The 15,200-nt window shown below is 39.0% G+C and overlaps 1 protein-coding gene across 4 annotated transcripts in view; it reads right to left on the reverse strand.

The window, feature by feature from the left end:
- Positions 1-15,200, reverse strand: part of NFRKB (nuclear factor related to kappaB binding protein) — a 988,461-nt gene that overhangs the window by 809,326 nt on the left and 163,935 nt on the right. For all 4 annotated transcript variants that reach the window (XM_086956902.1, XM_086956901.1, XM_086956903.1 and 1 more), the window contains 3 exons: positions 12,886-12,970; positions 3,394-3,592; positions 2,859-2,967 (listed from right to left, as the gene is read on the reverse strand). In XM_086956902.1, coding sequence (XP_086813028.1) covers positions 2,859-2,967; positions 3,394-3,592; positions 12,886-12,970 — 393 coding nt within the window. The remainder of the gene's footprint in view (positions 1-2,858; positions 2,968-3,393; positions 3,593-12,885; positions 12,971-15,200) is intronic.

Raw genomic sequence — 15,200 nt, forward strand, 5'->3', positions numbered from 1 at the left:
ACTTCCCTGGGTGGGGTAACTCGAATACTCCGGTGCTCCTGTGGGTCTTGACTTTAGAACTGCCTAGTTCTAAAGGGTTTGCTCCAAGTTCTCTTCTAAGTGTCTTTCCTTTGTAATTTTCCAACTGCGACTTTCCCCATAGAAGTAAATGGTGATTTGCGTCAGTGTGTAGTCACTGCACGCGTCCCCCTTGTGTCACTATCTTGGGTGGTTTCTGGTGGCCCCAGCGGTTCTAAAGGCTCTAGACCTGGTATCTATGTCAGTTGTGGTTCTTATACCACTATCTTAGAATATAGTTTGTGACGCCCCTAGGGCTAATCATGTGTTGTGCTAATTTGCAGTCTTCTTTAATAAGTTTTCTTTATGTACTTTGGCCTCTAGCCTCATAAAGAGACTAGAGGGATGTGTTTAGAATAAATACATATATTTTATATAAATACCTGGTGAAGTTCTACTTTCATTTGGTCATTCATGAGATTATAGACTGGTAAAACAAGCTGCTTTACATTCCTTCAAGACTTAGCTTGAAGGCTGCTCTCCACAGCTGCCACTAGGATAGCTTTCTATATAGGTTGTCTTTAAACCTACCATCAATAAGGGTCGTTTGGACTGGTGCAAGGTGCCCACTAGAATAGTGGACAGCATATGCCAGGCCAACTTTTCACACTTACCAGCACCCCTAAGGTGTTCATGAAAGTGATGGCAGTGGTCACAGCACATCTGCGCAGATCAGGGGTTACAGTCTTTCCCCATCTCGACAACTGGCTGTTGAAGGCGGGCTCGCCCCAGGCTGTCGTCGTCCACCTCCAGGAGCTTGGCTCCCACAACCAAGTGGCCTACTCATCAGCAGCCACCAACCGGAGGCCCCTATCCACCACTTGATAACAATAGGCGTAAGCACTCAGCACCCGGCTCCCTAGTGCCGCTGAGGGTGTAACAAGAGTGCACCCCTGACCCTGGGGGACCCCTGAATCTACCCCCAGAACCTCAACTCCCTCTACCGAATACTTACCTTAAAACCGATAACACTATTTTCCTCCATAGGATAACATTGACTATTTTTTGGGGAAAAATTGCCAAGTATGGAGTTTGAAAACCTAAAGAAATCCTTTAAAATTGTATTATCTAACAAAAACGCTTTTACTTACCTTTTACAGGAAATGTCCCAGTGCAGTATCCAGGTATACTACACTGTGTAAGAAAAGTAATGTCAAAAGTAATTTGCCTGTAATTTTACCAACAACCCTATACAAAGTATGTGTAAGGTGTTCTGAAAAGCACTGCAATATCAGTAACACTACTGTAATCAAATCAAAGTACATTACAATTGCAATCCAACTGTGTTACAAATTGTATATTTACTGCAAAGTACTAATCACTTACCTGTGCCAGGCTTGCTTGGTTCTAGGAAATAAAATAACTAAAAGAATATTTATATACAAAAACAATTGGTCTGAAGTTCAGAGTGTGTGAATTCATTTGCTGACTGAGTGTCAAATGCTGAACATTGTCCTCTGATAAAGCCTTACTGCTCGACCACACTACCACATATAGAGAGTGAAGTGATATCTACTTTACCTCTGCCTACCTTTTGGGTTCCCCTGGACTCTGTGCACACTATACCTCACTTTGGAATAGTATATACAGACAGCTTCCAACACTTGGTCTGCATACATTTTCCTTTGCTCGCAGTATGGACAATATCTGAAGAAAGATTGGTTTCTCTTTATCTGCTATGTAAGCAGTTGGAGATGTACACTTAGATCCGAGAATAGTAAGATATAATACCCCAGAAACAACTCACTTTTAGTTGGAGCTAAGGCTGGCTGAAGTCCATGGAAGTACTGGTAGAAGCTACGAATGTGCAATGGAAATCTGAGCTATGGTGGCCTGTAGGGAGAGTAGAGATCTCATTACTTCCACCTCTCTGGCTGATGTTTGGGTCATTGCAAACAAGGTGAATGTGCTACTAAACAAACTCCGTTATTAGACCTATGACCATTTAACACTATTTACTGTTGCTCTAAATGTAGAGAGGATTCCCAGCCTAGCAACTGGGTATGGTTCAAGTATCTGAATCTATGAAAGTTCCAATGCTGTGGAAATACAAATTACAGAAGAAAAATTGTGTTCAGTCAGCAGGAAGGATAAAGAGGCTAGTAACAGATTCACGCAAATCAGACCTTTCAATAAGCAATCAACACTCTCTGACAAAGTCTTCAAATAGAAAGGGAATAACTAATTTAAAAAAACGAAGCAGAAAATATGCTCCAAATGCCACCCAATGCAGAAAGAAGACAACTTTCCTCAAATACCCTCAGATAATAGCTACTAGAACAGCCTGGATCGAATCTATCTGAACAGTTAACCCGTGAACAGTTAACACCTTGACGCCCTATGGGCAAAGTAGCTCAATATAAGTCGGGTTTCATTCATTCATTCAAGGCCACACATGGATTCAAATGTTTATATTTAAACTATGTATAGTAATAATATCACCAAATTTAGTGTAAAATCTTCCAGTGCCGAAGTCAGAACCCCAATCTCAAGGTTACTTAGTGCAAATGCTGCTGTATCTACTTGCATTTGACCGAATATGTCAACACGCTGGGGCAAATGAGAAAGAGCTTGGAAGTCTTCACACAAAAAGCTAACAAACATATCAATTGATGTGCTTTTGTTGAGGAAGTCCAGCCGGAAGCATTACATTCCCTTACAAAAGTAACCAAGAGGCATGAATGGGTAGCAAGAGAAGCTTTCCAACAGCTAAAAAAAGCAGCAGACTAGAAAGCCTAGTTTCGTTGGAGCCAAATAGCAAGAGTGCAGCCTCGCCGCTATCTATAACAATCATAACTTACCAGTGGAAGGCTGGATGGCCCCTCAAGTAACAAGATGTCTAACAGGAGGCAGAAGAAGTTGGCTGATATTTCATTGAACGCTAAAGCTGGCTTCACATCCTCCATAGGTCTGTAAGGAAGAAAAAGTAGTACAAACCCTGGATGAAAAACCGCACAAATATGTCACGGAGCAATGGAAGGTAGTCTTTCTTAATATTCAATAGCCGAGTAGATGACAGGATTGCACAATAACACAAACACTATGCTAACCTCCTGTAAAAAAAAAAAAAGAATCTTCCAAGCTATTCTGTGTCAAAAATCGAGAAAAGCAGCTCTTAAATATTCCTTGTTAGAGAGCTCTCCAGAAACAAGATTATTTCTGCAATGTTTCACAACTGTAAGCTAGATAATCAGGAGACCTCTACAAATTGTACCCAGATTCAAGCAACAAACAGGGCACTATAATCCTAATAACTTTAGAGCAAAACAGAAATGTTAAATTGCCTGCAAATATGCCTAAAAAAACACTGATGAAAATGGCAGTGTTGAAACTTACTCCTCTTTAACGGCATGTATAGGGACCGGCAGGGGAGTCTCTAGTTTTACTGATGCCTCAAGTTTCAAGGGGGAAGGCGTCACATCGGGGCAGTTCAGTGGCTCTGAGAAATCTTCTTCCTCGGTTTTAATGACTTTTAATTTCCTTCGTTTCCTCTCATCCTTCGCTTTCTTCTTCAGTACAGCAAGATCAAACAAAGCTTGCAAAATACAGTATTTTAATTAAACATTTGATCTCCAATGCAAGGCAGTACAAAAGCAAGCACAAGATAAAAACAATGCTTAAAACTGTACAATCTTTTTAAAAAGTCAACATTATCATTGCAGAACTGTTGAGCCCCACAACTCACTGAAAATATGTGTTTTATCGATTCATTCCTTGATTCCAGTGTGTGTTGAGTGTCTCCATCTTCCCCAATCAAACAAGGCACACCGGACACAAGGTCATAAAATTATCAATTAAATAATATATCTTTTTGCAACTACTTACCCTACCATAAGCCACATAGTTTGGACACACATGAGATCACATAACAATCAATGGTTTTTGAAGGAATATTCTTGCTTCGGATTGATCTCACCATTCCAAAATAATGGGGTAACCCAAAAAGAAAGTGGAACCTGAGTCCAGTGCAGTACAAACACAATGATCCTAACAGAGAATCAAAAGGTGGAGAAACAAATTCACAGAGTATATCAATTCAATTATAGTATCTCGATCCTACAAAGTGATCTCCACACAACAAACAAGACGGCGAGGGTGAGGACAGAAAGTATGGGAAAAATACAACTCAGGCAAAATATATCCAAACAATTCAAATTGTATTAAAGATTGGATATATATAGATATCTATCTATCTATCTATAAATATATATATATATATATATATATATATATATATATATATATATATATATATATCAATATCTATATATCTATATCAATATATATATATATATATATTCACTGAAAAAACCATAGGTTATAGACCATATATAGTTAGGAATTCGCATTTACAAAACCTTATTTTACTCACACAAAACCATTGAAATTCCATATATAGTTAGTTGCACTAACTATATATCGCGCACCCGCAATCCACTGCTGATGATGTCACATATTACATCATTCATGACATGGTCAGTGACATCACTGATGACATCACTGATGACATCTCAAATGACATCACTGATGACATCTCAAATGACATCACTGATGACATCACTGATGACATCTCATTTGACATTACTGATCACATCACTGATGATATCATTCATGTGATAATACGATGAACCTCTTCAGACTCTAATATAACCTTAGATACAATCAGTGTAAACAGACACTCACAGACTGTCACTCATCCATGGAGTTACTCACACACCTAGTCAGTCATGCAAAGAATCAATCACACCTCCATTTCCTCAACTATACAGTTATACAAACTTTACTTATTCAAACATATACTAACACATATTTACTCTCTTATACAATCCCTGATACAAGTTCACAATGATCCATACAGCCACTCACACATTCACTGGCTCTTATGCACAGTTATTTATATATGTCAACTCTCACATGTACTGTGTTTTACATATGTACTTACTTTGACATGTAGCACTGAGATATCCATTCACTCACCAATACACTCATGCACACAGTCAACCGCCCATACAGCTGTTTCCACATGCACTTTTGAAACCATACATCTAGTGAATCAACTGCTCACACATCTATGCACAGAGTCATACACCTCCCAGCCACCCACACACACACTCAGTCTCCCATACAAATACTTGGGCAACCAATCAATAACCCATATAGTTACTCATATAGCTACTTATCAACACATGCAACAGTTTACAGAACAACAGACATAATGATGCACAAATTAAGACAGTTTAGTCACTAACCCATGCACTCAGTGAGACACATTTAATCACTCACTCATACAGTCAGTCATGCACCTACTAAATCCTTCATCCAGACACTTATACATCCACTCATTCTTCAATATGTAAGACATATTTTAACTTTACAGAAACATACAGTCACTGGATGTTGTCATCAGTGATGTCATCAGTGATGTCATTTGAGATGTCATCAGTGATGTCATCAGTGATGTCACTGACCATGTCATGAATGATGTAATATGTGACATCATCAGCAGTGGATTGCGGGTGCGCGATATATAGTTAGTGCAACTAACTATATATGGAATTTCAATGGTTTTGTGTGAGTAAAATAAGGTTTTGTAAATGCGAATTCCTAACTATATATGGTCTATAACCTATGGTTTTTTCAGTGAATTTTCAAGGTTTTGTAAATGCTAATTCCTAACTATATATGGTCTATAACCTATGGTTTTTTCAGTGAATTTTCAAGGTTTTGTAAATGCTAATTCCTAACTATATATGGTCTATAACCTATGGTTTTTTCAGTGAATATATATATATACATACATATATAAACATATATCATCTGTATATCTATATAAATACAAACATAAATGCATGCATACATATACTTATATGCATACAGATGCATGTTATTTACATGTAAGTTGAAAAAACACTAATAAAAGCAAAGCTAAAAAGCCACCTCATTACAAACAGAATGGCTTTAACTTAAACGAGGGCGAGATCTATTGCATTTTCAATGCTTGTTTACTTTGGTTCCATCAAGAAGGCATTCAGATGTGTCACAGATTTGCCATAAATTCTGAATGTTAGCACTCTAGTTGCACATTAGATCACTGTAGTAAAGCTACTGCTCACCAGGGACGTCTGCTGCTGGTATTCAAAGTGCATGTTTCAGTCTGCATGTCAGAATTTTTTTAATGAAATAGAAGAGGATTTGAGAAGTCACTCAAAATGATCCCTAATTATTCTTTCTGAAGCACTAATCATACTTTATATGGCAAAATTAACCCCCTCATGTTGTTCCTTTTTAAATTGAGTGTTTTCAGACTTACCACTTCATTCCAATCAAGATGGCTTCTGGTGTGCCATACTTTTGTCATAAGTAAGACTGTTAGCGCTCTAGTTGTTCTTTAGAACACTCTGGGACATTCTGTCATTGGGCTATACTTGGGGTACATCTGGGTGATATTTGGGCTACATTTAGGCTCTTTTGTCTCTGGTGGCCATCTTGGGAGACTGTATGTCAGAATTTTTTAATGAAATTGAAGAGGGTTTGAGAAGTCACTCAAAATGTGCCCTAATTTTTCTTTCTGCAGCACTAATCATAATTCATATGGCAAAATATACCCCCTCATTTTGTTCCTTTTTAAATTAAATGTTTTAAGAGTTACCACTTTATTCCAATCAAGATGGCTTCAGGTGTGCCATACCTTTGTAATAAGTAGGACTGTTAGCGCTCTAGTTGTTCTTTAGAACACTGGGACATTCTGTCATTGGGCTATACTTGGGCTGCATCTGGGTGATATTTGGGCTACATTTGGGCTCTTTTGTCTCTGGTGGCCATTTTGGGAGACTGCATGTCAGAATTTTTTAATGAAATAGAAGAGGATTTGAGAAGTCACTCAAAATGTGCCCTAATTTTTCTTTCTGCAGCACTAATAATACCTTCTATTGCATAATATACCCCCTCATTTTGTTCCTTTTTAAATTAAATGTTTTAAGAGTTACCACTTTATTCCCATCACGATGGCTCCAGGTGTGCTATACCTTTGTAATAAGTAGGACTGTTAGCGCTCTAGTTGTTCTTTAGAACACTCTGGGACATTCTGTCATTGGGCTCTACTTGGGCTACATCTGGGTGATATTTGGGCTACATTTGGGCTCTTTTGTCTCTGGTGGCCATTTTGGGAGACTGCATGTCAGAATGTTTTAATGAAATAGAAAAGGATTTGAGAAGTCACTCAAAATGTGCCCTAATTTTTCATTCTGCAGCACTAATCATACTTTCTATGGCAAAATATACCCCCTCATGTTGTTTCTTTTTAAATTAAATGTTTTAAGAGTTACCACTTTATTCCAATCAAGATGGCTTCAGGTGTGCCATACCTTTGTAATAAGTAGGACTGTTAGCGCTCTAGTTGTTCTTTAGAACACTCTAGGAGGCTGCAGTAGAACACAAAGGAATCAACTGACAGTCTCTGTCCTTGTTGGATGTACATGTTTTACTGAGAATGTCAGACTTCATTTTCACATGACTGAGAAAGATAATGTGAATTTACAGAAAATATGCTTTCAGTTTAGCTTATAGATCCCCTTCCAAACCACTGTGGGAAAATCATGAGATATTAGTTTTCTTTCAAACAATATTCATGATATCACAGCAGAAGGTTTTTTCACATGGTAAAATCACCTTAGAACCCACCACAATTCCTAAAACGAGTATGGTACCATCAACAAATGATTTATAATGTAACTAAAGTCCTAAAACCCTCTATTAACTACAATGCTTTTTAATGAGGTGCTATCATGTATATTGGTCCCAAGATGGCTGCCAACACTTCTTGGATGAGGTGCTGACAGCCAATCAGATCAGATGTGTGGTTAGGCTCCGCCCAGATATATATCTTTATTTGAACCTAAATTACTCAAAATCCACTGGAGCACTTATATTGAGACCTAGCAAAGGCACATCGGGCTAACAGTCCCTACAATTTTGCCAAGTTTCGTGCAAATCCATTCAGCCGTTCGAGCTAAAAGTGAGGCCAACCGCCCTATGGAAATTAACATGGGAAAAATGCGTTTTGGGACCCCCCTTTTTTCTCGGCCCCCCCTTGATGAAACCCCCCCAAATTGTCAGGGTCTGCTCAGAAACAAAATGTTCCATTTTCCTGAAAATTTCAGCCAATTCCGTCCACTAACGCCAAAGTTATTAGACATAGAATTTTCAAAAATCCCATAGAGAAAAAATCCTAACTATATATACCTACTGGCGACCGCCAGTAGGTAATATATATATATATATATATATATATATATATCTCGTAGCTCCACTGTGCCCACAGTTGAACAGCACCCAAACAACAACAGAAGGTGGCAAACCTTTTTTCATGGGTGGGTATGTGCAGACTCCTGTCTGCCGTTATGTTCAAACAGCTGTATTCCGCGTGTTTAGCCTTACACACTTCGAAAGTTCATCGCTTTCTTCCTCAGAGGCCACGCTGGAAATGAATACGTGCCTCCGGCCCAGGTGTCTCTCATTTAATGCTACTCATGCCTCCAGATAGGCTGGTCCATAACCAGCAGCATTTTGGGGGACGTAGTCCTGGCCCGTTCTTTCCTCTAATGATGGCACTAATTCCTATATAAAAGGAAGAGTTCTCCCAATATATTTTAAGGTCCAAAGGGGGGAGAGAGAAATAAACTAAGCAAAGAGAATACCTCTGATTAGACCTATATTGCTTTGTCACATGAATCTATCAAAGAAATTATAAAGTTGGATGCTATAGAAAAAGAGAAAGGACTTTAGTTACTTTGAAGACATTATTTTATTATTTTTCTTTTTATCTTTTTTGTTTTTTCAATTTGACTGTTTATACATAAGTACAGTTTATTTTGTCACACGGAAACATAATCATAAATAACAAGCTTTCAAAGACAATAATTTTTTGTGAATTTCATAAAGTGCAGTTGAAGCGAAACACCCCTAACAACTGATCATATCCTATTACCATTCATTCTCTCATACATACCTTACATACCTCTACTTTCACTACTTATTCTAAAAGAACAAATATAGACAAATGAACAAAACTTTACATAAGATTAACCCAAAAGTATCTGAGGTGGACCACTGTAGATGTAAGAGACAGGGGTCCTACCACTTTAGTCATAAGCTGATCTATACATTGTTTTCCAATCAGCAAAACATTGTCCAGGTCTTTAGTGTGTACGGCCTACGTACGTTTCGGTGATGATAGATAGTTAGATCACCTTCTTCAGGGCCAGGAAAAAAGACTAACAGTTATGGTAACACATATATCCAAAAGTTAAAAAACAGGGAGTTTCTTCAATTTTCTATTTATATTGATGCGAGTAAATCCTAGTCCTTCCACAAAATGGACTATAAAAGGAAACCTTTTGTCACAGGTATAGTTACATCTGAGTGTGGAAATAAACTGTTGTTATAATTAGTTCCAGGGGTTTAGTGGAAACCCGATAGATCGTATTATTTAGCGAATGAATTTTCTGTTGTGGCTTCTTCTCATATTTCTGGTCATAATTATATTCTTGTTCAAGGACCAGTTATTTGCACGAGTATCTTCACACCATTGTGTTTAGCACGACGTGGTCTGTAACAGGGGGTTCCTTGCATATGCGCGCCGTTTCCAACTGCACTTTATGAAATTCACAAAAAATTATTGTCTTTAAAAGCTTGTGGAGGATATTGTAAAGGTAAAGTATTTCAATGATAAATCCTGAGAAAAGGATAGAATGCCTTAGAACCTTCCCTGGCAATACATTTTATTTGTCTAACCTCAGGACGGATTGTGTACAACTCCAGGTGAGTTGGTGCACGAGTAGGAGAGCTCAAAATGTTTTTTAAAAACAACACACAGCATGGTTTTTAACTGGTAATGTCCCCTCACAGGTTGCCCAATTAATTGTTTTGTCCTTATGAAGACCTGCATGCAAAATTCCGTGGAACACCCAACACCAAAGTAACATCCAGGTTCCTGGACTTAGGAATGGTGGTAGCCAAGAGGCTGATAACCGAAAGATGGAGATCACCAGTCCCCCCACATGCACATGCACAGGCCGGGTGTAACTCATTGCTAGCATGGGCCAAGGTGAAAAGTATTGCCATCAGGCACGAAGAAACCCTTGGTCTACGTCAGGTTAGCACTGCAACATATTGGGACCCGCTCTTCGCTGAGCTGCAGCTGAGTGTGGATGGGGCCATAGGGGACTCCTCTGCTGAGTAGTCCATAGGTAGACACAACAAACGCATGCCACAACCGCGTATACAAACAACACTTTGCTAGCAATTATACACTGGTTGGTCTAGAGCGCTTACGCAAGCACCAAAGTGGAGAGGTAACGAGCAGTCAATAGACATAAAAGCAACACACAAAACTTATGTAGGGAAGTTGGGGGTACTACGGGCTGAGCAAATGTTTCAAGAGTTATTTTCTTCTTTTTTAATCTATTAATACCGATCGGACACTTGCACTAACCTGTATTCTTTTCTCTTCTGTATTTAAACAAAACCAACTGCAATCAGAAGTTGGTATACAATAATAAGTATTGACTAAAGGATGGTAACGTTTCTACACTAATAGCAGCTGTCAAGACATGCCGGGAAAAAGTGCAAAGCATTAGGATCAGAATAGTGGCTATATTGTCACCTGAAGTGTACCTGTGACTCACTAATGTATATGTAAAATACAAAATGTATTGACCAAAAAAACAACAAAGTCTGTACATGCAAATTCTGAGAAAACTGCAAAATTCAAAAAAATTGATTTAAAAAAAAAAATGAAGACCCGCATGCAAAGTTCTGATTGCCCCTCCCCCCTTTGACGTCAAAACATCAACAACCTAATTACTCCAGCCTGCACTGAACTAGTACCCTTGTAGAGGAAGCGGGCAGATTCATGCATCCACCTCTACATTATGGATGATAATTTGGGTATTTATCATAACTACCTACAGGCTATGTGAAGTTCCCTGCGTGCATGCAAATGGTACTTTTTGCTGTTTATTGTTTAAATATGTTCAACCACCCCTCACTTTGCACAAGCACTTTTTTAATTATTATGGAGCAACCATTGTATTTAAAACTATATGTATATATTACCAACCTTTGATACAATTTGAATTGCTTGCATATATTTTGCCTCCGTTGCATTTTTCCATACTCTCTCCCCTTCCCCCTTATTTGTTGTGTTGATCACTTTGTAGGATAGAGATACTATAATTGAATTGGTATACTCTGTAGAAATTTGTTTCTCCACCTTTCGAATCTCCGTTAGGACCATTTTGAAGTTTGAATCAGATTGGTCTTTGGCATTATATGTTCATGGAATTTATTTCATCATGCTTCTTTCCTGCCCACTCTTTTCATGCATCATGCCGCTAGGAGTAAATATGGGAGCTGTGCTAATATGCAACTATTTCTCTTCTCTTGTTTCATTCTAGCGTTTGTAAAGAGACTAGAAAGCTAAAAATCATCAAGCTGTAAAACAAGCCGTTACAAAGTTTCATCTCTCTGAGCTGAAGCCTTCCATTATTGGCAACAATTTGTAAATTAAAGCTCCAATGAAGCCTACTGAGAATTCGGAAAACCATATCACCATAAGATATTGGCAGTTTTAATAGAATTGCCTTAGAATTCTCTTCAAGAAGAAGCCACAATTGTAGACATCTTCAAATTATATCACCAGCCGAAAATCATTGTGTTTAACAACACAAAACTGACTCCCATGTTGATGTATATGTTATCATCAGCAATGCCAGTCTGCTCACATCCCCTTACCCGCACCAGAACAATATTTTCTTTTATCGAAAGTTGGTATAATTGGTGAAACTGCAATAGAATTAGAGGCACATATGAAATGCAGAACAAACCCACTAAAAATGTATCAACACCAGTGCAGAAAACCCATGGGAACAAACAGATGAGCAACTATATCTTGCATCAATGTATGAAAAAAGACATTTATTAGATTGTATTAAAAATGTTATCAAATGCTGATTAATTCAACAGCGTACTTAACAGACATATTGTGTTAAGGGAAGATTGAAACATTCTACACTTTTTACGAGGTGCGGCTCTCAAGTGTCTCTCGCAGAGGAATAGTGCTCAAGCGGCTCTAGTGAAAGCCAGTCATTCTTGTACAATAGGTTGCATTATGTCAGTAATGAGAGAATGCCACGATGAATTTGCCAAGTCCGAGGAGCATATCTTATGTTGTCATTGCCAAGTTCACATCATTCCACAGGCGGAAAAGAATTATGCAACTATGGAATCTACTTTTCATCCCACAATACAAAATGATAATCACAATGTGAACAAACTGGAGAACCAAGGCAGAGGCGTTCTAAAAATAGGCAAATCTGTTCTCCATTCTCACTCTCAAAAGTAACATTTGCCAATGTGCTGCTTAAGAAATACCCACAGAACCTGTAACGAATGGCTGGTTTGTTAAGTGTGTTCATAGCAGCAAGTCAAACTGTGCACTTGCCAAACAGAACAAATCCAAAGCAGAAGCAACTCTTTAAAAATATATATCCTCTTGAAAGTGCTGACCAGTGGCGTCTTCTACATTTTACTCACATTTATATTTAATAAAACAAGCAACACTCTCACATTACCGCATTGTAAGGGTAACACAGTACTTCTAGCTCAGAAGTAGAATATGTAATAAAAACATGAAAAAAGTATAAATCAGTAAGGTGAATAGTTATACGAAGAATAGGCACATGTAAGCTTGAATAGAGAAATGTAAGGCATGCAGTTGATAACAATTTACCGAGCTATAAATCATTTTGACAACGCAAGATCACACACCTGCAAGGGACCCCTTTCTGCCAGCATTAACTCGTGCCATCACATCACTGAGTGTAAGGTCATCAATGGCAAGGTCAGGATGATCCTGACAAAAACAAAATTAAAAAAAGAATAAAGGGGAATGGTAAAATATAGAATAATAAATTTTCTATGCATTCAAACAAAAAAATAAAAAATAACATTTCAGATGGAAGTACCAAACAATCTGCCTGAGGATGGCCCCGGGCAAAGCGCATTTTGTCTAGCCTTGACAACATCTGTATAAAAAAACGCTATGCTTTATTTTATTTTTATTTATTTATTTTTTATTTTAAAGGTTTTATATAGCGCTGGCTAGACCCGGAGGTATCAGAGCGCTTTACATGAGCATCAGATCATAGTTACAGGTTACATTGTTACAAAGGTTGCACAGATATTAGAGCATGGCAACATTGTTACTTTTAAGATAGAGGTAAACAATAAGCACAAATACGTAAGGGGAAAAGCAGGCAAGGGGAAAGATTCAGAGGAGGGGGGGTATGAGCTGGGGAAGTAGACAGGTAACGAAGGCGGGAAAGAGGAAGGGAGGGTAAAGGACACAGCATGGAAAGAGGAGGGGAAGGGCGATGGGGACACAAACCGGTAGACGAGTCAAAACGACGTCCAAAGTCCAGTAAGCTGTGATCCCAGGGGAAGTGGTATCACTTCACTATCTCTGTTGCGGGAGGCTCCCTTTACGCAGTGGACTCTCTCAGAGGGGTCTCTGAGACTCCAAGGTCTACATACTGGATCCTTCCCCAAAAAGGGGAGAGGGAGTACTTTGGGGTGCCATACCATACCTCAGCTGTGAGTGGCTCCCTTGGCGCAGTGGACTCTCTCAGCGGCTTTGCTGACACTCCAGAGTAAAATATTGGATCTTTCCCCAACAAGGGGAGAAGGAGTGCTTATTTTTAAGACTTTGCTTAAGGTTCAGAAGGATAATGTTACTTACCCAGTAAACGTCTGTTCTTGGCACGTAGAGCTGTAGAGGCACATGCTTTGCATAATCCTGCCATCTAGTGTTGGGTCCAGATGTTTACAAGTTTTTTTTTTTCTAAGAAGTCTTTCCTAGCCACGAGGTCAGGCAACTCTTCCTTTCGGTCATAGTGAGCATGGTCATCGACTTCATTGTTAGATTGTTCTCCCACAAGAGGGTGAGAATGGAGTAATTAAGTGTAGTATAGAGATGTCCATGTGTATAAATGTATAATGAAGAACTGCAACAACTACAGGTACCCGGGGAGGCGGCTGGGCGGACGTGAATATACAGCCCTACATGCCAAGAACAGATGCTTAATGGGTAAGTAACATTATCCGTTTGAGGCATATGTGCTGTAGATACACATGCTTTGCATAGACTAGAAAGCAGTATACTCCCAAAGCGGTGGCTAACCTGTAGATGTTGCAGTTGTTTGAAATAGTGTTTTAAGTTCTGCTTGGCCTAAAGTAGCTTGTTGACGTGCTAACACATCCACACAATAGTGTGTGGTAAATGTGTGTGGTGTAGACCAAGGAGCTGCCTTACATATGTCAGCTAGAGGAATGTTACCTAAAAAGGCCACAGAAGCCCCTATTTTGTGAGTGAAATGCGCCCTGGGAGGTATGGATAAAGTTCTTTTAGCTTTAGCGTAGCATGGTTGAATGCATTTAACAATCCATCTTGCATTGCCAGATTTAGAGATGGGATTGCCTTTGTGAGGCGAAACAAATACAACAAACAGTTGTTTTGTTTTGAGAAAGTCTATTGTTCTATCTATGCAGTACAATACAGCTCTTTTAACGTCCAGCGTGTGACGAGTGTGTTCTGCTACAGACTCAGGTTGAGGAAAAAAGACTGGTAACTCAACCGATTGGTTTATATGAAAAGCATAAATCACTTTAGGAAGGAATTTAGGGTGGGGGCGTAGAACTACCCGGTCTTTGTGTAGCTGAAAGAATGGTTCTTTTAAGGTTAATGCATGTAGCTCACAAACACTCCGCAGTGATGTGATTGCAATGAGGAAAACAACCTTCCATGATAGGAATTCCATGGGGCACTTGTGCAATGGTTCAAAAGGTGGACCCATCAGTCTTGTGAAAACAATGTTGAGATTCCAAACTGAGACTGTTGTTATAGCTGTATACAAGCAATCTTTTCCACTTTGCTGCATAGCAAGCAGTGGTGGTAGGCCAAACTCTATGACTTCAGGAGCCAGATCGGTAAATTTAGTTCTTTGGGATTTGGATGTCTGATTTCTCCATGGTTCTGTGTGAGGAGACTGGAGGTGAGGTGCAGCTTTTGATGTGGAACTAGGGGC

This window comes from Lissotriton vulgaris, chromosome 2_1 (genome assembly GCF_964263255.1).
Source record: "Lissotriton vulgaris chromosome 2_1, aLisVul1.2, whole genome shotgun sequence".
NCBI classification, from domain to species: Eukaryota; Metazoa; Chordata; class Amphibia; order Caudata; family Salamandridae; genus Lissotriton; species Lissotriton vulgaris.